The sequence below is a fragment of the Gopherus evgoodei genome, chromosome 1, assembly GCF_007399415.2.
Source record: "Gopherus evgoodei ecotype Sinaloan lineage chromosome 1, rGopEvg1_v1.p, whole genome shotgun sequence".
Classification (NCBI taxonomy): domain Eukaryota; kingdom Metazoa; phylum Chordata; order Testudines; family Testudinidae; genus Gopherus; species Gopherus evgoodei.
In genome coordinates, this window is record NC_044322.1 from 238,483,772 (window position 1) to 238,506,460 (window position 22,689).

The 22,689-nt window shown below is 40.8% G+C and overlaps 1 protein-coding gene across 7 annotated transcripts in view; it reads right to left on the reverse strand.

Annotated features, from left to right (window-relative positions):
- The window catches only part of MPPED1 (metallophosphoesterase domain containing 1), a 95,682-nt gene that overhangs the window by 9,762 nt on the left and 63,231 nt on the right, over positions 1–22,689 (reverse strand). For 6 of the 7 annotated variants that reach the window (XM_030540050.1, XM_030540040.1, XM_030540007.1 and 3 more), the window contains 3 exons: positions 21,909–22,024; positions 14,513–14,626; positions 10,036–10,900 (listed from right to left, as the gene is read on the reverse strand). In XM_030540050.1, coding sequence (XP_030395910.1) covers positions 10,782–10,900; positions 14,513–14,626; positions 21,909–22,024 — 349 coding nt within the window. In that variant the 3' untranslated portion in view covers positions 10,036–10,781. Of the gene's footprint in view, positions 1–10,035; positions 10,901–14,512; positions 14,627–21,908; positions 22,025–22,689 lie in introns of those variants that run through there. The other variant, XM_030540059.1, reaches the window with a different exon arrangement.

Below are 22,689 nucleotides of genomic sequence, written 5' to 3' on the forward strand. Positions count from 1 at the left end.
CCAGCAGCCCATAGCATGTGCTACTAGATCCCTGCCGGACACAGAAAGGGGATCAACTCAGATAGAAAAGGAGCTAGCAGGGGCTGTGCTCTTTGGAAAGGAATAATTCCATCAGTTCACCCTTGGGCACAAGGTAGACGTGATCATATTGGTCCCATTATTAAAAGTGAAGATAACCTTTTCCCGGGGCGGGTTGGAATTTCATAAGGTTGTAGAGTCTCTCTCTCTCTGTTGTTGAGCACTATACTCTTTGTCTCACCTTATGCTGATCCTTGTCTGCGCTCAGCTGGGCATTCACACCTGGCCAGAAGATACACGCCCCAGCTCATCTCAGGCATTCTTCTAAACCCAGATGTGAAATGTGTACCCATCTCATGATCTCAGGTCTGGAATCTGCTGAGAGTACATCTTGGTCTCCTTTAAACAAAATCCCATCTTGTACACACAGGACATTTCTCACCTGATAGTAGGGGTCAACCTTCTGTGACTTGCTCCTTGAGATCTGGCCAAACCTGAAGTATGAACTGTTTTGGTGTCTGTAGTACCTCATCCTGCTCAGCGCTTGTCGGCTTCCCTGGAGCCTCCTGTAAGAGATATGGAGCTATTGCAGAACTGTTGGTAGACTCTATCTCTTGTTCTACAGAGCCACCCCTGTTGTAGTCTGGAAGGCAGGCCCTGCTCAAGCACATCTGCCAGCAGTAGTGACTTTCCTAGGCAGGAGCTTGTCTGCATGTCATAGCTCTGGAGTCTCAACATGTGCTGTAGTCACTTGGATGCACTCAGGAATGGCTTCTTCATGACGCTTCAAAATGGCTTGTGCTCAGTAGATTTCTACTCCAGTTTCTGGGAGGTGGACTAGCTAGAGGGCAAGAACTGTGCTCAGGAAAGTGAAGGCAAATTTTGCAAGGTCCAACATACCCGACAGGCTACCCTCAGACAATGGGCCACGGAACACTGCAGCAAGATTCAAATGATTTAGGACCAAATGGGAATTTGAGAACAAGACAGCTTCCTCTGAGTGCCCACAAAGCAATGGGAAGGCAGAGTTGGCAGCAAAGACAGCCAAGAGACTAACATACAGAAAGAGATGGCTACCTGGAAATATTGGACCATTGCAATACACCCTCCCAAGGGCCCAGCACAGGGAAAGATGGGCCAGAGACTCAAGACTCTGCTTCCATGAGGGTCTGCTACAGCCCAACTAGAGGAATGATAGACAGAACGCAGAGATAGTTAAGAGAACACCAAGCTAAGGTCAAAGGAGCCAAGGACCTGAGGCCACAATGCACACAGGGCAGCAGGTCTGGGTCCAGCCATCAAATATCCATACAAAGTAATGGCAAAAGGCAACAATCTAAGATGCAGTGGGACACAGGCCACATGAGGCAGCTATAGACTCAGGACAGTGGTAGAGACATAACCGAAGAAAACTGCAGAGTAGTAGCAGACAGCTGCCATACCCAGAGAGACAGGAAGGCCAGGACCCAGGAAGACATGGCAAAAGCCTCAGTGATCAGATGGCCTGGTGTAGGATAGTCAGAAGAAACAAGGTCTATGAACTACAGAATGCTACCCAATAGAGTGAAGGCAGAAGTAGAGTGAAAGCAAGTCCTCCACCACCACCAACACAAACAAGAAATAGGAGACTGTTTCAAAGACCTGCAATCTAGAAGGAATATGAGGCCAATAGGCTGGCGGTAAAAGCCATGTCCCTATAGTGTGCTTTGTACTAGTAATCTCCAGTCCCTGCATGTCAGCAAATGCTAGCGCAAAAAATGGTAAAAGGAGAGAGATTGTAATGTGCATGGAACTTGTAGGGGGGAGCACAGGTTGCAGGCGAGAAGAGTTTGGAGGAGGCACCAGGAAGTCAGTCTGTGTGCACATGGCTAGAATGCTAGCTATAGTTGCAGCATCTCTGTCAATAGTTCTTCTGATACAAGAGCCAGATTAATTTTACAAGCATGGAATCCTTTCATGCAGGACCACCCTAGACCAAATGGTACACCCCCACCCCGCATTTGTTAAACTTCTAAATACCATATTTTTTATTGCATTTGTAGCCCATTTCATGACTTTGATGAATGATGTGGATGCATGATTTATCCTTGTCAAATAAAGTGATAAATTTGCATTCTAGCTTCTGTAAATCTGTATTTATTCATGTATTCATTTATAATGAACTTGTGGATTTAAATGCGGAGGAGGCCTGGAATTACTTTAAGTCGCAGCTGCAGAAACTATCAGAAGCCTGCATCCCAAGAAAGGGGAAAAAAACCATAGGCAGGAGTTGTAGACCAAGCTGGATGAGCAAGCATCTCATCCAGGTGATTAAGAAAAAGCAGAAAGCCTACAAGGAGTGGAAGAAGGGTGGGATTAGCAAGGAAAGCTACCTTAGTGAGGTCAGAACATGTAGGGATAAAATGAGAAAGGCTAAAAGCCAAGTAGAGTTGGACCTTGCAAAGGGAATTAAAACCAATAGTAAAAGGTTCTATAGCCATATAAATAAGAAGAAAACAAAGAAAGAAGAAGTGGGACCACTAAACACTGAGGATGGAAAGGAGGTTAAGGATAACCTAGGCATGGCCCAATATCTAAATAAGTACTTTGCCTCAGTCTTTAATAAGGCTAATGAGGAGCTTAGGGATAATGGAAGGATGACAAACAGGAATGAGGATATGGAGGTGGATATTACCACATCTGAGGTAGAAGCCAAACTTGAACAGTTTAATGGGACAAAATCGGAGGGCCCAGACAATCTTCATCCAAGAATATTAAAGGAACTGGCGCATGAAATTGCAAGCCCGTTAGCGAGAATTTTTAATGAATCGGTAAATTCAGGGGTTGTACCATACGACTGGAGAATTGCTAACGTAGTTCCTATCTTTAAGAAAGGGGAAAAAAAGTGATCCAAGTAACTATAGGCCTGTTAGTTTGACATCTGTAGTATGTAAGGTCTTGGAAAAAATTTTGAAGGAGAAAGTAGTTAAGGACATTGAGGTCAATGGTAATTCGGACAAATTACAACATGGTTTTACTAAAGGTAGATCGTGCCAAACCAACCTGATCTCCTTCTTTGAGAAGGTGACAGATTATTTAGACAAAGAAAATGCAGTAGACCTAATTTACCTCGATTTCAGTAAGGCATTTGACACGGTGCCACATGGGGAATTATTAGTTAAATTGGAAAAGATGGGGATGAATATGAAAATTGAAAGGTGGATAAGGAAGTGGTTAAAGGGGAGACTACAACGGGTCGTACTGAAGGGTGAACTGTCAGGCTGGAAGGAGGTTACTAGTGGAGTTCCTCAAGGATCAGTTTTGGGACCAATCTTATTTAACCTTTTTATTACTGACCTTCGCACAAAAAGCAGGAATGTGCTAATAAAGTTTGTGGATGACACAAAGCTGGGGGGTATTGCTAACACAGAGAAGGACCGGGATATCATACAGGAAGATCTGGATGACCTTGTAAACTGGAGTAATAGTAATAGGATGAAATTTAATAGTGAAAAGTGCAAGGTCATACATTTAGGGATTAATAATAAGAATATATTGGGGACACATCAGTTGGAAGCAACAGAGGAGGAGAAGGACCTTGGAGTATTGGTTGATCACAGGATGACTATGAGCCACCAATGTGATATGGCCGTTAAAAAAGCTAATGTGGTTTTAGGATGCATCAGGCGAGGTATTTCCAGCAAAGATAAGGAGGTGTTAGTACCGTTATATAAAGCACTGGTGAGACCTCACCTGGAATACTGTGTGCAGTTCTGGTCTCCCATGTTTAAGAATGATGAATTCAAACTGGAACAGGTTCAGAGACGGGCTACTAGGATGATCTGAGGAATGGAAAACCTGTCATATGAAAGGAGACTCAAAGAGCTTGGCTTGTTTAGTCTAGCCAAAAGAAGGCTGAGGAGGTATATGCTTGCTCTTTATAAATATATCAGAGGGATTAATATTAGGGAGGGAGAGGAATTATTTAAGCTTAGTACCAATGTAGACACAAGAACAAATGGGTATAAACTGGACTCTAGGAAGTTTAGACTTGAAATTAGATGAAGGTTTCTAACCATTAGAGGAGTGAAGTTCTGGAACAGCCTTCTAAGGGGAGTAGTGAGGGAAAAAGACATATCTGGCTTTAAGACTAAGCTTGATAATTTTATGGAAGGGATGGTATGATGGGATAGCTTAATTTTGGCAACTGATCTTTGATTATCAGCAGATAAGTATGCCCAGTGGTCGGTGATGGGATGTTGGATGGCATGGGATCTGAATTACTGCAGAGAATTCTTTCCTGAGTGCTGGCTGGTGAGTCTTGCCCACATGCTCAGGGTTTAGCTGATCACCATATTTGGGGTCGAGAGGGAATTTTCCTCCGGGGCAGATTGGCAGAGGCCCTGGAGGTTTTTCGCCTTCCTCTGCAGCATGGGGCATGGGTCACTTGCTGGTGGATTCTCTGCAGCTTGAGGTCTTCAAACCACAATTTGAAGACTTCAATAACTCAGACACAGGTTAGGGGTTTGTTATAGAAGTGGATGGGTAGGGTTCTGTTGCCTGCTTTGTGCAGGAGGTCAGACTAGATGATCACATTCATCCCTTCTGACCCTAAAGTCTATGAGTGTATGAGTAAGTAAATACAAACATTGTTTCTGCTAAGCTTATAGAAACTTTTTAATTTGAAGAATAACTGAAATGTGCTGTCATCAAGAAATTGAACTGTGCACCAACCAGTATTAAATAGTGTTACAGTAGGTGACAGCCTTAGGATATTAACCCTAGTCCTGTAGTTCAAAAGGTTGCTTTTCTTGCCTTTGCCCTCGCAAACTAAAGCACAGCATCAGAGAGATTCAAAGACTGGCCAATGGCATTTTCAAGGGATAAAATAACAAGCGATGTCAGTCTCTTGTTGGCCATCATTGATCGAAGATATGTTCTAATGAGCCCGACACTCGAAAAGCTGCGCTCACCAGTCATGACCGTGACTGGCAGCGTGAGCAGCTCAAAGCTACCCACACATTAGGAAAAGTGTCCTTCGGCTCTCCATCAGGAACGAATTGGAGAACTTGGAATTGAACGTGCTTCCTGTGTGGCAAAATATGATGGATTTTGTCCAGTTTGACATAGAGGTCTTTATCATTGATGTCTGAACATTCTCCATTTGTCAGCATCTTATATACCAGCAAGGGCATGGCTGACAACATTCTAGGAGGTTGGAGGAAAATGTAGTTCTCAGAAAGTCAGGAAGGTTCCATAATATTCTACAAAGGTCCAGAACATTCTAGGAGGTTGGTGAAAAATGAATCTGTATACGGAATACCTGAAACGTTACTTCAGACATTCTATTTTCCTTTTTTGTTGCTAACAACAAAAACAACACTACAAACCCAGCACCCCACAGCCCTAACTCCAGCCTTGCTTTCATGTTTTCATCTAGAACATGGTACATGAAATAAGTGGCATGATGGCAAAGGGAATTTCATGTTGACAAATATACACTGAAAGAAATAATTTGAAATACGTCTGCACTTTGCAGGATTCTAGATTAAATGTCACCTCTCAAACAAAAAGACCTGAAAATCATTATAGACAGTTAAATGAAACCCTCTGCTCAGCGAGCAGCAGCAGTTAAAAAAAATATCAGACACAATGTTAAAGTGCATAAAACTAGGATTGACAATCATATGGAAAATATTATGTTGTAATATAAATGAATGGTATACCTTAATCTGAAATACAGCAATCTGCCTACCTACTTCATTCTCAGGATATACCAGGAATAGAGGGGTTCAGAGGCGGACAACAAAAATGTTTACTGGTAGAGAGACACTTCCTTATGGAAAAAGATTGAATAGATTGTAACTGTATAATTTATATACTAGATGAATAAGAGAGAACATGATCCAGGCAATATGAAATAATGAATAGCATAAAGAAGGTAAATCAGGGCTCCTGTTTTTGCTCACTCTTCATACAAGAACAAGAAGACATTCAGTGAAACTGAGGGGGCAGCACATTTAAATGGATACAAGGTAATACTCTTTTTTTTCTCAACACCCAGTGTATAATTGGCCTATGGAACTGTGACAAAGTGGGAATGTTCGTAATGTTTTCTCTGAATACTATGTGTGTGCCTCAGTTTCCCCTATGTGTTGCACAAGTATCTAGGTCAGGAGTCGGCAACTTTTCAGAAGTGGTGTGCCGAATCATCATTTATTCACTCTAATTAAAGGTTTCACGTGCCAGTAATATATTTTAACATTTTTAGAAGGTCTCTTTCTGTAAGTCTTTAATATATAACAAAACTATTGTTGTATGTAAAGTAAATAAGGTTTTTAAAATGCTTAAGAAGCTTAATTTAAAATTAAATTAAAATGCAGGGCCCCCTGGACCGGTGGCCAGGACCTGGGCAGTGTGTGTGCCACTGAAAATCAGCTCGCATGTCGCCTTCGGAGCCTGTGACTTCATGAGAGCAGCTCACTGCTGGGTATGAGATACCTTCGAGTCTAGGATCTTAGTAGGTTTCAGGAAGGGACTAGGCATTTATCTAGATGGTAAGAGCTGCCACAGTTCCATAAGGCTTTATATCTTTTTCAGAAGAAATACTGAACCCTCAGCCCAACCACTAATTGATGAGGGTAATGAAGAACCTTCCCCATCAGCAGGTTATTCCAGAATTGCTCACTAAGGGACTTCTTGCATATTCTTCTGAACCATTTGCTATTGGCTATTGCCAGAGATAGGATCCTGGATGGGCTGGACCATTGTTCTGCACAATTCCATCTTTCTTTTCCTTCTATACGTCTGCATCCTTCCTTTTTTTTCTTGAGCCAAACAAGCCCACTGCTATCTGGCTACCCCTTCCTGCTTTCCTGCCCAGTCCACCGTGTTCCAAAACTGACTCCTTCAAGGCCCAACCCAGCAGGTCTAGAGCATCACAGCTCTAGCTACCATTTCTTGACATCAGCCTCACTTCTCCAAACAGTTGTTTGGGGCCTGCAACAGTTTATCTGTGTCTTCGGCTTCAGTTCCTGTTGAGAACCATCTTCTTACATCTAGTTCCCAGGCTTGATATATGTCAGGAACTAGCATCAAGGATAAGTGGGTGAGAGAAGGAAGGTGTATTCCTAGGGAGGCGGGGATGGGGGAAAGCAGGTCAGACTGGGCTTGGTTGCAGAGTCTCAACTAACTCTCTTTCCTGGCAGCCAAACCCTTCCTGTTCTCCCAAGTCATTAGTTGTTAAAATACTCACTCATCCCCCGGAGTGTGAGAGACTTTAAATCACTTTTGTCCTTATCCATTAGCCTGTAGTGATATTCCCACATTCCCACCCCACCCTTTCCATGTTTAGAAAGGAACTGAAATTAACCACAGTGGTTAACAACACTGCCGACTTATGGTAAAGCATGCATTCCTTCACAACGTAGGGAGAGACATCAGCATAGCTCTGGGAGTGATGTCAGCTGATTAACTCCCAATGTAAGTTAACAAAGGGAGCACAAACCATGGCCTTGATGTAGGTGCTAAATATTCTTAATTTTTTTTTTTTAAAAAACCCACACACATTTTCAAAACTGGAGCGATGTAGAATCTTTCCTAAGCAACTAATACTTTGGAATGGAGTTAAAAAAAAAGAAGAGAGCACCTTTCTTAATCTCCTCTTTGAGGTCCATACTGACAATACACTCAAATATTTCCAACACTCATACATTCCTCAAAGGATTTCACCCGCATCCTAGTTATGGGACCCACAATCAAAAGTTTCCAAAGCTATTTTTGCTAAATTAGCCACATTAGCTTTTCCTAAAACACCATATTGTGTCATAGAAGCATTTCATATGGTCCATCCATGGGGATCTTTAATTACAAGAAACAGTTATTTTTCTCTTCTTGCAATCATTGGTTCCAACTCATTCTTTATTTTTTGCCCTAAGGCAAGGAAGTCTCTATTAAAGTGGTGGTGGCATTAAAGAGTGCCTCTTTTGCTAAGCCAGCATGCATAGACATCCTTGCAATGACAGATATTGCAAGATTGTTTGGTATACAATCATGCACAAGGCTTAACACGTTCAAGCCCAGCTGATCTCCCACCAGTAGATTTTAGGTCTGTATGGTAATTGATCCACAGTATGGAGTGCTTTGGCACCTAACATAAGGGGCAGATGTGCTGTATTTTACAGTAAATATTTTACTACCTTGCCAAATGGAATGTCTGATAGACGTAAACAGAACTTATTTTTTTTAAGATTTTATTTGTCTAACATGCTTGACAAAAAAATTACAACATCAAGTCATGCCAAAATGATTAAATAACCTTTAAGCTTTCATGCCGCAAGTCTTTTAATGATAACCTTTAAAGTAACAGCTGCTTTCAAATCATTTCTTCACATAAAATACATAGTATTTTGAAGATATCTTAGGAAATTTTTTTTGTTAAGAGCATGTTTTATGGTTGACATAGAAATATTGTTGCAGCTAATAAAAGCTCCCCCCCCTTAACATTTTAGTAACAAGTGCTGAGAGTGAATGTAAACATTTCAGTTCTTTAACATACAGCCAGTTTCCTGCCACACTTGTTTCATGAAACACTTGAATTGTGACTGGTTAAGACACTTTTAGTCTAACAACACACTATTGTTTTTCTTCCCATTGATGGTGGAAATCAGTAACAGCTTATTAACTTCCAGCCTCGCTGATGTGGGCTGATCCAAACAGTGCTTGCAAAAATAGTCCCATGTAAATCTACTGCAGACAGCTCATGTGCATATAAACCATTCACATAAGAAAGGGTTACAGGATGGGACCCACTGTTTGCTTTTTAGTTTCAGCAAAGAGCAGCAAACCATATTATGTCCTAATTCACTGAGCAGCTTACAAGAAATTAGAGCTTTATGGCATGTCATGTTTTTGGGCATACCAGTTTGGATAAAGTTACTAGGCTCAAACTTAATTGCTTCCCAGCACCAGGTGGGGGAAGAGTTTTTGCACATATGAAGTGTTGGAATTGAACCTAGTGTCCCTCCCAGATTTGACTTTGAGGCTCAAGCTTTCAGAAATAGCAGCCCTAGTTGTGCATGCGAATACTGTACATACAGCTGCTACATGCAAGGCTCACATTGATGTCACATTGAGCGAGTGTGTGCGCAAAAGGGCACTAACATGCACAATTACATGATCTGTGTGTGCAAGTGTGGGCTCTGCACATGCACTGGGTACATGCATGGTTTTTTTTCCTCCAGCATCGGTGTCTGAATGCCTCACCCATGAGCTTTGCCTAATGTGTGTGAAGGTTATTTAACACATAGAGCCTGTTAGTACCACAGTTCTGAAAATCCATATCCAAAGTATCATAGCCAGCTAATCGCAATTAAGGCAAGAGGTCTCCTTTTACTTTCTTTGAAGTTGGAGAAATTGGGTAAGGTCAGGACAGAGGCCCCTTTTCCTTTAGGGCCTATCTGGGGGGTTAAAATACTTCATGGTTTGCTTTTTAAAGTGAATTTTTGGGCTAGTGTGACGTGCTAGAATGAAAACTCTGCCGCCTCAACTCCTCTGTGAATCCACAGACGCGGAGCATGAGTACTAGTTTTCACATCCGGATGGGCTGTATATAGGGGTTAAAAAAGACTTCAGTCTCCTGGGCTCATTTAGTCCTTGGTCTCTACTACGACTGTCCACAAGAAGGCAAATGATGGGGCTTGTAATGTGGACACCTATGTTGGAGGAACTGCCGTAAGCTCGCCACTCATTTCACCCATGCTGCTGAATAGCTATTAGAAGGTAAAGGGCCAAACTCATCCTTGGGGTAACTCCATCAAAGTCAGGGGTGTTATTAACCCAGGGATGAATTAGCTCAGACTTTAATCATTCCCAAACTGGGCCAGATTCAAAGCAGTGGCCTTTACCAGTTCTTTAAACCAGATAGTCCCACCAGGCTACCTTTTAAAACCACTACTCAACAACACAGCTTTCCTATTTTATTTTAAATCCAATCACAGATCAGCTCTCATGTTAAACCTCACGGAACTTTTTAAAGAAAAAAAGGGATATGACATTTTTCACAGCTTACAAATGCCTGAGTTTGTACTCATTTAATACCATCTCCCTTCTAGAACATTCAGCTGTTCAGCACACACTGGCAGTATGCACCATTTCCCCTTCCATCTGTAATGCCAGATGTGTTGCAACTGCATTACAGAACAGCAATTAGGACCTTCTCCTGCACTGGCTTTGAAAGCATGCAAGGGCACAGACTTCAGAAGGATTTGCAATAATAACTGGCTTCTTTTAAACTGGTTCAATACAGTACTTGTGTATACTATTTTCATATTTGCCATATTATTCAGCAAAAATATCAACATGATTTGATTTTACCAAATACTCATTGGAAAATGTTTTAAATGGTTACATCCTAGTCTAAACATTCACACATTCTTTAAGACACAAGCCTTTGAAAAGACTTTTAATAAGTTCAATATATGGTAGATATAAAAAAAACCCAACCAATTCCCTACTCGAGATATACGTGGAATGCATTCACTTTTGTGTATTCACAAGTATTTTAATGCTGAAATTTTAAAGTCTTTAATCGGCTTCTGGCAGATACTGGCACTAAAATGTCTTTGCTTCCCATTTATTTTCATCACTCAAATTTGGTTGTGAAGAATTAAAAGAAAAAAAATAAAGGGTCTTAGCTTCTTCATTGAACAGTTCTTTATCATGTTTCTTAGCCAGCAATAGAAACTTGCTTGTGTGATGGGTACATCATTAAATTCCTATAACAATCATGTGTTCCTTGGAGTAGGTAAGTCAATAACTATAGGTGGATTGAGAGGCTGGTAATTCACAGTGCACACTGATGCATTCACATAGGTAGTAGTTCCATCAGCCATTACCCCATAGCCTACAAAGAAAACAAGTTCTAGTTACTATTCTTATATAGTACCACAAATGAAAGTGGCACTGAATAGTGCTACATCCAAACGCTCAAGGATATAACAGGGCCATATTCTGCTCTCTGTCATGCTAGTGAAACTTCCATGAGAGTAGTAATAATACCTGTGTAACAGATGAATTTGTGCACCCTTTTAGATTGTAAAAGAAAGCCAAAGAGAACTCTCCAGCATGTACACGTAGTGTGATATTGTAGTCACTGAAATGTGAAGTCTTCACAAAAAAGTTTAGTAACTTTAATATTTCTCTTTGAGAATCAGTTAAAAAAATATTCTCTCTCCAGTTTTGGAAGAGGGTGGGAGCTAGACTGTACTTCAGGCTTTAAAACACACAAATCCCTGATTTGTTGGAAATCTCACATTCAGAATTTGTTGAAACTGTCACTTTTGGGGGCTGATATTTCCCAGGCTTGGTTTTTGCTCAAAGATAAATTTTATTTTATTATTATTATTATTAATTTATTATTTTTAAAGAAATGTTGAGTGAAATCCCTTCAAACATTTTTGGACTTATGGAAAAGTGAACATATTTTTTCCATTATAAAAGAATTCTAATCACTTATGAAAAGAAAAAAAATCTACTGGGCTTCAGCAAAACCAGCAGAAGCATGAAATCCGCAACTTGGCATGGATATAGGTATGCCATGGCTTAGCATGAAAAAACTGGGTTTGATTTCAAGGTCTGAATATCTGAAAACGATGTGCTCACTAGAAACTGTCAGTAATAGGCTCTATCCTACTGCTACTGAAGATAATGGTTGGAACTTGATTGGATCCAATGTGTGTCGGTGTACACTTAAACATACTAGAGAAGTTCTAGGCATGTATATGTAATTACCTAAGTGCCTGACTGAGCTCCCATTGAAGTCAATGGCAACACTCCCCTGTCATGTCTACACTGCAGTTGGGAGTGAGCTGGGTAAACAGTTGCGCTAGTGGGCCTCAAGTTAGTGCACGAAACACAGCAGTGTGGCTGTGGCAACTCAGGGTCAGGTTATCACTGCCTGAGTCTGAGCTCACTTGACTGGTTGAGTGTCCACTGGAGCCACACCATTCACACTGCTATTTTTAGTTTGCTAACTCAAGTCAAGCTAGAGTGAGTCTGTCTACTTGGGCTGGGAGGCTTGCCCCCCGCTGCCGTGTAAGCATACCCTCATAGACTTCAGTGGGGATTGAGTCAGGCCTATGTACGCTCTCTTGGTTCAGGAACTCCATGAAATAACAGCAGATTCTTTTATTTTCTTTAAAAAAACCCAACAAATTTAATGCTACAAACTGTGGATCCAATAGACAGCTCATGGAAAACCTTACAAGAAGAGGACTTCAGCAAGGATGAAAACTGTCAGGTTCCTGTCACAGAGATTTCTCCCAATCATTTGTGGTTTGCCACAGAACAATCGTTGGTTGTGAAACATGAACCACAGAATATAAACGTGAATTGCACTTAACATTGCTAGGAGAAGATTCAGAATGTTCCCTCTCCCTCTCCATGTTCTTAAAACATCCAATCACCATGGTACCCAGTTACTAAAATGTTAATTTTTGTGCATGATTTATAATATTGCACTTTTCATTCCTATCATGGAGACTTCTGTATCACGACCCCACCTGAGCCCTGGCAGGAGCATGGGAAATAGGATTTTAGATGACATTACTGTAGGCTGCCTGTCATGGTGACAGGTGGGGCATTTTTGGCAGTAGCAGCAGTTCAGAGGAGGAAGTGGGGAGGAAACAGTCAGTTCGTTATTCCTCCTGGATATTTAGTAGATGACTGCTGTAGATGTAGCTGTGTTTAGTCAGGGGAGGATATCATCTGTTCATACCATGCACTCACTTTGCAAAGAGCACATTCATTTGAAAAGGCTGTCTGTGAGAACTTACTTGGGAATTCTCTGAGGAGTTTTACCATCCCACAGCAAAACAGGCTTTGCAATTTCCCATTTGTTTTCTCTGAATTAGGATAGTTTACAAGAAATCCTTGTCTCTTAACTCTGCTACTTACTGCAACTGAAATGGTGTAACTTAAATAATTTACCATTCTTTGAGAGCCAACGGTTTTTTCTTTGGGCCAAATTCAGACATGAGGTAAGCAGATGCAACTCTATTTACCTCACAGGAGCTTACAACAGGTCACTTACACCAAATTTAAACTTACTTGGCCTATAATAAACTAAAGATATAATGCCAATTTTAAAACGGGTTTTGTCTGAAAATTGTTCACACACTGTCTTAAAGGTTACTTATAAGACTGCTGTACCTGAACATGATCTAGAGAAGAGTCATTCTCTCTATGCATTCAATTTGTTTACTTTGTACATTTGACAGCACTTTAGAAATTGCCTAGTGAGCAGGAGCGGCTCTAGACATTTCGCCGCCCCAAGCACAGCGGCATGCCACGGGGGACGCTCTGCCGGTTGCCGGTCCTGCGGCTCCGGTGGACCCCCCGCAGGCATGCCTGCCACTGAAGCCACGGGACCAGCGGACCCTCCGCAGGCATGCCTGCGGGAGGTCCACCGGAGCCCTGCCTGCTGCCCTCCTGGCGACTGGTAGAGCGCCCCCCGCGGAGTGCCGCCCCAAGCACACGCTTGGCGTGCTGGGGCCTGGAGCCGCCCCTGCTAGTGAGAGCCTTATCATTGCAAGGAACAGGCAGTGATTGTACTCCAGGCCGCACACCTTGCAAGATATGAGTAAACACCATAAGATGTATTCTTTCCCCATTTCTTTGATTGTTAATATGATCCCACTATCACTGACTTCAATGGGAGCAAGACTGGCTCCATTTAATGATTTATAAGAAAGGAGTTAATTTTCCCAATTGAAAGCCAAATGTTTGAGTGAACACCCTTGGTAGGTCTGTGCATTGAACATTTAACCTGTTTAAAAAAAAAATCTTACCCCCACAGAGCCAGTGATGACGCCCTAGTGCTCTGAAACACACACTCAGACAAATGCTCTGAAGAAACTATAGCGTCTCAGGTTGCTGAAGAATCCTGAACTCGCTGATGAGGAGATCAGCCTAATACATGGTACATGCAGAAATTAAGAGTGGGAGGAACCTCTAGAGTTTTATGGGGCCTCATTTTAGCTTTGTATTTATTTAGACCCTTCTAACCCAAGATCTCAGTAATTAAGCCTTAGAAATCCCTAAGGATTTTACAGGGAGAGAAAGTGAGACACCGAGAGGTTACATGATTTTCCCAATGTCACACACTGATTCAGTAAGGAGCCACAAATAGAATCCCGCAATCCTAACTTGTAGTCACCTAGTAGACCTGTACCTTGTTTTGAACCAACTGGATCAGTGCTTCATATGAAGCAGTAGGTATAATCCCTGTTTCACAGATACGGAAACTGAAACAGAGATGCCGAGGCCCAAATATTCATACTTGGATGTTAGACACTTATGTGCATCTTATTCACCTAAACAAGTGGCCTGATTTTCAGAAGTGTCCATTAATTTAGGTACCTATCTTTAGCAATTCAAGTTTGAAAATGTTGGCCATACTGTGCAGTGACTTGGGTGCAGTTAGTTTTAAAAATCAGAGAGAGACAAGCTTGCTGACCTTCATGGATATGTCCGAAAACATGAAGTCGTGGCTGTATTCGTCTCTGGACTGTGTTCAGCAGCTCAACACATCCTACTCTCTGCATTTTCTTAGGAACCCAGTCTAGAAAACCTTTGAAGAAGAAGAAAGATTAATAAACATAGATTTAAAAGAAGAGAGAAAGGAGTCACGTTATCTGTGAAACTTTATACCTGGAAGACGCAAAATCATTCCTGGATTTTAATGTCTCTCTTAGTTTCTAGTAAGTGGCCATAGAATAATCTATTAAAATGAACATCTTCATTGCTCAGTGGAGGGGGAATGAAAAATATTTGAGGAATGAAAAAATAGTTGATCCAAAGAGATGGGATTAAGAGTTATTCTTGCCAATATTTCCTTTTGAAAGGAAAGATCCTTGCAAGAGATTTTAAATTAAAACTAATTAAACCATATTTGCTCTATTTAAGGCAAACACTCTAAGTTTTATCCATCCCTGCTACATTTTAAGAAGCTTAGAGCAAACTGTTCAAAACTAGTGCCTAAAGCTAGGCCTCAAAACCTACATTTAGGCTTTTAAATCTAGTCAGGGTCTAATTTTAAGCACTGAATATTTTGATCTTAACTTATGTAACGTCTTTGATGTTGCTAATTGTTAAACCAAAACATACTGGCATTGAGGGTTAGATATTTCCATTTTCATACATTAAAATGATTGCCTACTACAGCTGATTGTAAAAATATTTTTCTTTCCCCTTAGAAAGTGTTGACTTTTTAATTAAAAATACAAAAATGGTTTTGGTTTCCATTTTTTGGTTTTGTTTTTGCCTGTATGAAAAAAAATCAAAAATTTTCAAGGAAAGCAGGCACTTTGTTAAAGTTACATTTAGTTGAAAACATAATTTTTCCATTAAAAAAAAAAATGACAATTGTCATTACCAGTCCTATCAGCTACTTCAGAAAGCAGAAATAATAGCATATCTGAACAGAGAGCATTAAAAATACTCTTTTATTAATGGCACCAAAGTGTTAAAATGATACTAAAAACTATCTACATCTGTACCACCAGGAGACTGATCTAACTCTCAGTTAAGTCATTGGGACCTTCCATTGACCTGATGGGACAAGGATCTGGCTCCAGATGATGGTTTTGGTTGGGCTGGAGGCTAGAAATTTTGATTAAAATTATCTTCTTTTTAAATATCCAAGACTATATGGTAGCTTTGAACATGAGCCCATGTTAGGTGGGGGAATGAGCAGAGACCACACTGCAGCAGGAACCCCTGGAGGCATTGTGGCTGAGCTGGTCTGAATTCCTGAAGAGCCTGTGGGAGCACATGCCAGGGCAGAAACTCCAGCATTCAGCAGCTGAGCTCAACTGGCAAACACATAAGGATAGCGGGGCCATAATCCAGCCTTCACCTTGTTGCTTTTGCGAAATCTCATGCAACTGCCAGGATCATTGTAACTCTTCCCAAAGTCTCTGCTGGCCCCTTTGCAGAGGCATGCATGTGTGACTGTTGTATTTACCTGTATGGGATGCAGGGTTTTTTTATTTTACAATGAAAACCTAAATGCCCAATCTGGACATCAAATTGTTGAACGTCATTTCAGAAGGGATGCTAATTGTTCACTAAATCATGGTATTTTCTTCAAAGTGACAGTGTAACCTAACCAAGATGTGACACTTGAAGTGTGAAAACCTCATCTCCTGTATATCTGTGTGAAAGATGGAAGAGCACAGTCCAGAGCTGTGCAGGGAAACACTATTCTGCAGTGCAAATTGGAATAATTTAGTTAATTTCTGTTGGTTTGTAATGATCTAATTGTTTTGTGCTGCCGCATCTCTGCCACTATCATAAGATGTTGCCTCCAATTTGGGGGACCTAAAACATTTACAATTTTGTACTATTCTTTAGATTTATTTATCCTTCTATTTGCATTATGTGCCTATTGCACATCTCCATAGGTGCATTTGAAGAGTGTTGTGATATATTGCATATATACAGGACTGAGAGGATAAGGATGAGCCAGTGACTTACACGAACTGGATGCAGTTTTCAAATTATGATACAGGGGGCCTGCTCCAACATGGCTAACAAGGAGTTAAGCCAGTGGCTCTCAAACTTTTGTCCTGGTGACCCCTTTCACACAGCAAACCTCTGAGTGCGACCCCCCCCCTTATAAATTAAAAACTCTTTTATATATTTAACATCATTATAAATGCTGGAGGAAAAGCGGGGCTTGAGGTGGAGGCTGGCAGCTCACAACCCCCCATGTAATAACCTTGTGAACCCTTGAGGGGTCCAACCCCCAGTTTGAGAACCCCTGAGTTAAGCCATTTATTTCAATGAGACCAGAAATGAAGTGCTCAGCTGGAAGAGTGCACTGCATGCAAAATGGATATATATCAGCCTAATGGCACATTCGGACACCCACGTTTGCATTTTGGTGACTATTTTTAAAAGTTGATCTTGGTATATTTTAGGGTTTTGTGACTAAGGGTAAAATTTTCTAAAATGAGTAAATGGCAGGTTCAAAAGTCCCATTTTTAAGAGTGACTAAGGCACTCACAAGTCTATCTCTTTGAAAGTCAATGGAATCTAGGCTTCTAAGTGCCCAAGTCCTGTCTGAGGAAGGAAGGGCACTTTTGAAAACGTTATCCCAGGTCTTTTGGTGTATATATCTTCACAGAAAATCCAGTTACATGCAACTTAATTGCAGACACCGATGATCCTCATTAAACTCTGGTATTTGACTCTGCTAGTCACTTTTGTCCTCTATGGAAGTTTAAAATTGATTCCAGGAAATAATAGCAGTTCCTTAACACGTCAAAATGAGTTGAAAAATTGTATCTTTCAGAATCCAGGTCAATCTCTTTTTCATGCCAAACAGCTTATAACCCAGGCTTTTGTTATTTCAATCGTTTGAAACAGTTAATTGTCAAAACGTCTGTGGTGAACATGAAGGCAAAGGTATTTCCACTTCAAAAACTTTACAAACAAAAATTCATGAAATTAACTTCTCCATTAAATTAAGCATTATTTATGTTGAACATGTTTTTGTTTACATGCATTATCACCCTTCTGAATCCTTCCCATATGTTTGCTGCTTATTATATACACCTGACTACACAAACTAAGAATAATTGATTACACCTAGCTAACAATTAGAGTTCATCTTAGGGATTTTTTTATGTTTAGTTATTTGAAACTGGTTTCTGCAACTGTCAGGAAAGTATAAATCTTTGTCACAGACAATCACGCAGACAACTTCAGATCAAGACTTAAAGGTGAAATGAAATCTATTTAAAAAAAAAAGAAAAAGAAAGAAAGGAAGGAAGAAAAGGAAAGAATGCTTGATGAAAAGCCAAAGAATCCTTAACTTAATTCTTTACATGGTAGGAAACTGACTTTTAAAAAACATGAAATTAATACATATTCAAAGAAACTTATTTTTGCATAGTGTTTTTATTGTGTTTCCAATATGACCTAATCAAAGGTGTCTCTCACACTGCTATATATCATAACCCAGTAATATATGGTATATCCTCATTAACAGGTGTCTGAGTACAATGACTGCAGATATTTGTAAACTCTTGGGGAACTGTGTTCCCAATACGTGTGTACAGTGCCTGGGCACAAGCGGGAGCACATATCCTGATAGTGGTATCTAGGCACTACCACCACGGGCAGCTCTAGGGTTTTTGCCGCCCTAAGCAGGCTACCTTCGGCGGTTTGCCTGCAGAGGGTCCTCTGGTCCTGCGGACCCTCTGCAGGCACGCCTGCAGGAGATCCTCCGAAGCTGCGGGACCAGCAGACCCTCTGCAGGCACGCCACCGAGGGAAGCCTGCCTGCCACCCTCGCGGTGCCAGCAGAGCACCCCCTGCGGCTTGCCGCCCCAAACATGCGCTTGGCGTGCTGGGGCCTGGAGCCGCCCCTGACTACCACAATACAAATAATGAAGAATAGTGACTCCGAGTAGGATTTTCAGAAGTGCCTAAGTGACACAGAAGCACAATTCTGATAAAAGTCAATGGGACTTGTGCTCCTGAATCCCTTTGGCACTTTTAAAATCCCACCAACTTATCTCTGCAGTTCTGTAACATCAGTTGATCAGGAGGGTATTTGTTCTGCTATAGGAAAGGGGTGAATAGGGAGAAGAGAAAAGTGGATGGTGGGTAGAATTAAGACATACACTTAAGGGAAAAAGAAAAGGGGAGAAGAAAGAAGGACATGATTTCATGAGGCACCAGCTCAAAAGAGGGATATAATTAGTAACAAGACTCAACCTGAGAGGCTACATTGCAGCACCCTCTCTTGAATCACATACAGAAGAGGGTAGTTGTCCTCTGAGTCATTAAACAGACAGGACACCTATTATGGGAGTCTCTAAACCTAATAAAAATAACGAAGGAGTACTTGTGGCACCTTAGAGACTAACAAATTTATTTGGGCATAAACTTTCATGGGCTAAAACCCACTTCATCAGATGCATGCAGTGGAAAATACAGCAGGAAGATATATATACACAAAGAACATGAGAAAATGGGTGTTGCTATACCAACTCTAATAAGACTAATCAATTAAGGTGGGATATTATTAGCAGGAGAAAAAAAACTTTTGTAGTGATAATCACATCAGCCACACCATCAGAGGCTCGTTCACCTGCCAATGTGATATATGCCATCAGGTGCCAGCAATGCCCCTCTGCCATGTACGTTGGACAAACCGGACAGTCTCTACGCAAAAGAATAAATGGACACAAATCAGACATCAAGAATTATAACATTCAAAAACCAGTCAGAGAACACTTCAACCTCCCTGGTCACTCAGTTACAGACCTAAAAGTCACAATTATTTAACTAAAAAACTGCAAAAACAGACTCCAACGAGAAACTGCAGAACTGGAATTAATATGCAAACTTGACACCATTAAATTAGGCTTGAATAAAGGCTGGGAGTGGATGGGTCATTACACAAAGTAAAAACTATTTCCTAATGCTAATTTTAACCCTACTGTTACTCATACCTTCTTGTCAACTATTTGAAATGGGCCATCCTGATGAGCACTACAAAAGTTTATTTTCTCCTGCTGATAATAGCCCACTTTAATTAGTCTTGTTAGAGTTGGTAAGGCAACACCCATTTTTTCATGTTCTCTGTGTATATATATCTTCCTACTGTATTTTCCACGGCATGCATCCGATGAAGTGGGTTTTAGCCCATGAAAGCTTATGCCCAAATGAATTTGTTAGTCTCTAAGGTGCCACAAGTACTCCTGTTCTTTTTGCTGATACAGACTAACACGGTTACCACTCTGAAACCTCTAAACCTAATGTAACAGTGAGAATCACTGTAGGCATGACAGTAGCAGCTCTTGCTGGGTCAGTTGTCGATACCCCGTGCAAACCTGACAGCGACCTAACAAAATCTGTAAATTAAAGGGAAATACATTGAAAATCCATAAAAGAAAATGCTCCTTTTTGCAGCATTATAGTTATACTGTCATAGGAAGTTATCTAAATTATGTGGCTGAATTTGCAAGAGCATTGGATACTTTTATGTTCAATAATAACATTTGTAGTTATGTAGTCTAAGACCAAGACAATAGTAATCAACTTCCAGGTTAAAATAATTGCTTGTGAAGGTCAGAAAGGAATTCTGTTTCCAACCCATCCATGCACAACCTAATACACAGCTGCGTGCAATACAGTGAAGAGGTTGTCACTTTCCTTTGGAGTACCACAGAATGGCTGCTGCAGAAAAGTAAATAACATGTTAGGTGGAGCAATATCTTGATCCAACTCATAAAAGGGTTGCAGACCATTCAGCGTGGAACATGAGCTGTCCATAGATATATTAATATAGACAAGATACCAGGAAAATAAAGCAAAGAAATATGCAACATTTTGCAGAAAAGCCATGGAGGATGGTTGAAGATAAAAAACAAAATAGGATAAATACTCAGACTAGTTGATAAGTGAATTACAAACACCGGATATGTGGACATTCTTTGGAATTGACAAAGGATCTTTTTTTTTTTTCATGACTAAACAGATGGAAGTTTGGGGGGTTAAGAAAAAAGTCAAAGTATTTCAAATGTTTTAAGTTGTTTTATTTGGACTTATAAATGGGTCCACCAAAAATCCAATACTAACATTTGGGCTACCATTTGGGATTTTGGATTATCTTCTATGCTAAATATTTAGGGCTAACAGCTCCAGACTTGCAAGCACTCAGGGACAAATGGCTGTTACCAGTTTTTAAGATCCAAGTCCATATGCAGAATAAATCTGATGACTGGAAGTGAGTTATGCAATGGATTAAACACAGTCTTATTTGGAGAACAAAGGTTTACAAAGAAGAAACCTGTATCTCCAAAGCTTCAGTGAAACACTTAAAGGAAAAATCATTTTGTTCTAGTGAAAAACAAAACAATTTATATACTCTAAATGAGAATTTTGAAAGAGAAGGGGGGAAAGTGGTGGGAAGGAGGATTTTGGCACTTTGTGAAATTGTGGACTGAAAGGAGTCTTAAATTTAAAAGTCAAATTCAGCAGAGCACTTAAGCATGATTTTCACTTTATCATGATTAAATCAATGACTTTTCAGCATGTGTTTACAGTTAAGCATGTGTTTAAATGCTTTTCTGAATCAGGGCCAAAAAGATTTCTGTTAATACTTTATTTCCATAATCAAGGTCAGATAACATTATTATCAGGAAACATAATAAGCCCACTACTTGTATAAAGATATATTTTATCTCACATTAATATCTATAAAATGAAAATGTAAAAATGGTTCTTGTTGGCCTACACATGTCAGCAGGTCCTCTCTAAAGAATGGGCACTATAAGTATGGCGATTTGGGTTCATGAGAAGGACGCAGAGGTGGCAACTCATGAGGAAAGAAGGGAGAAATAAATACTGGATATTGGATGGAGGGGAATGCTACCATAAAAAGGTGGCAGGGAACCTCTATGTAAGAACTTAGGGGCTGATCCTCCATTCCTTGTTCAATCAACTCGCCTCAGTTATTTCAATGGAAGCTTTGAGTGGGCAAGGAATGCAGGATCAGACCTCTAAATTATATAAGTTTATTAGGCCTGATTCATCACTGTGTCACCCCAGTTTTGACACTGGTGTAGCTCTATTGATTTCATTGGTGTCACATTGGCATGAAACTGGAATGCTAGATGTGAATCAGGGCCATTGTTTATAATGTACATTAAGGTGAAATATTTCACATCCCTCGCTGAGGTTAGGTAATAGTGATTAGAAATCCTGGGATGAAATCCAGAGGAGCTTTGCTTTTGACTTCCCTGGGGCCAGGATTTCACCCCATGTCTGAAAAGAGCGCACAGTTACTATATCATTATTTGAAATATGTAACTAAAAGTGTTAATGTTTTCTTACCAAGAGGTGGTCCATGTGTTATAAGAATATCTATTCCATCTGGAATAAGGTTCCATTTCTCTAATAGTGCTTGGCCTCGTGGAAGATTAAAGCCCCAGCCATAAAACCAAGGTTGCCTGCCAAAAGAGGAGGAGAATGTCTTCAATGCTACTCATATGCATTGGTCATCTAATTAAAAAATGGAGATTGATTCTCTTCTGTTAAGGAATTTGGGGACACAAATAGCATTAGTTACCTTCTCCCTACGTACAATGACACAGTATCTGCATACAACCATCATTATTTAATGTGTGGGAAATCAACAAGCATATCAGCTTAAATATACAGTCTATTGTAAAATATTTATTGCATTCTTCTAATCGGTTTGAGAGGCAACAACTGTAGGAGTTGAAGTACCCTACATATGCTATACTTAAAGTTCCATTATATCTATTGGACAACCACTCTGAAGTGTGTGTGTGTATTATGTTACAGCATGGCCTTCTTCCCACTTTGGTCCTGATCTTACAATTGAATGGGCATGGGCAGAACCCTGCACACATACAGATCCAACTACGGGGTTGGAGCCAGGGGCGGCTCCAGGCCCCAGCATGCCAAACTCGTGCTTGGGGCGGCAAGCTGTGGGGGGGCGCTCTGCTGGTCCCCGCGAGGGCGGCAGGCGGGCTGCCTTCAGTGGCATGCCTGCAGAGGGTCCGCTGGTCCCGCGGCTTCGGCGGATCTGGGAGGTTCGCCGAAGCCATGGGAACAGTGGACCCTCCACAGGCAAGCCACCGAAGGCAGC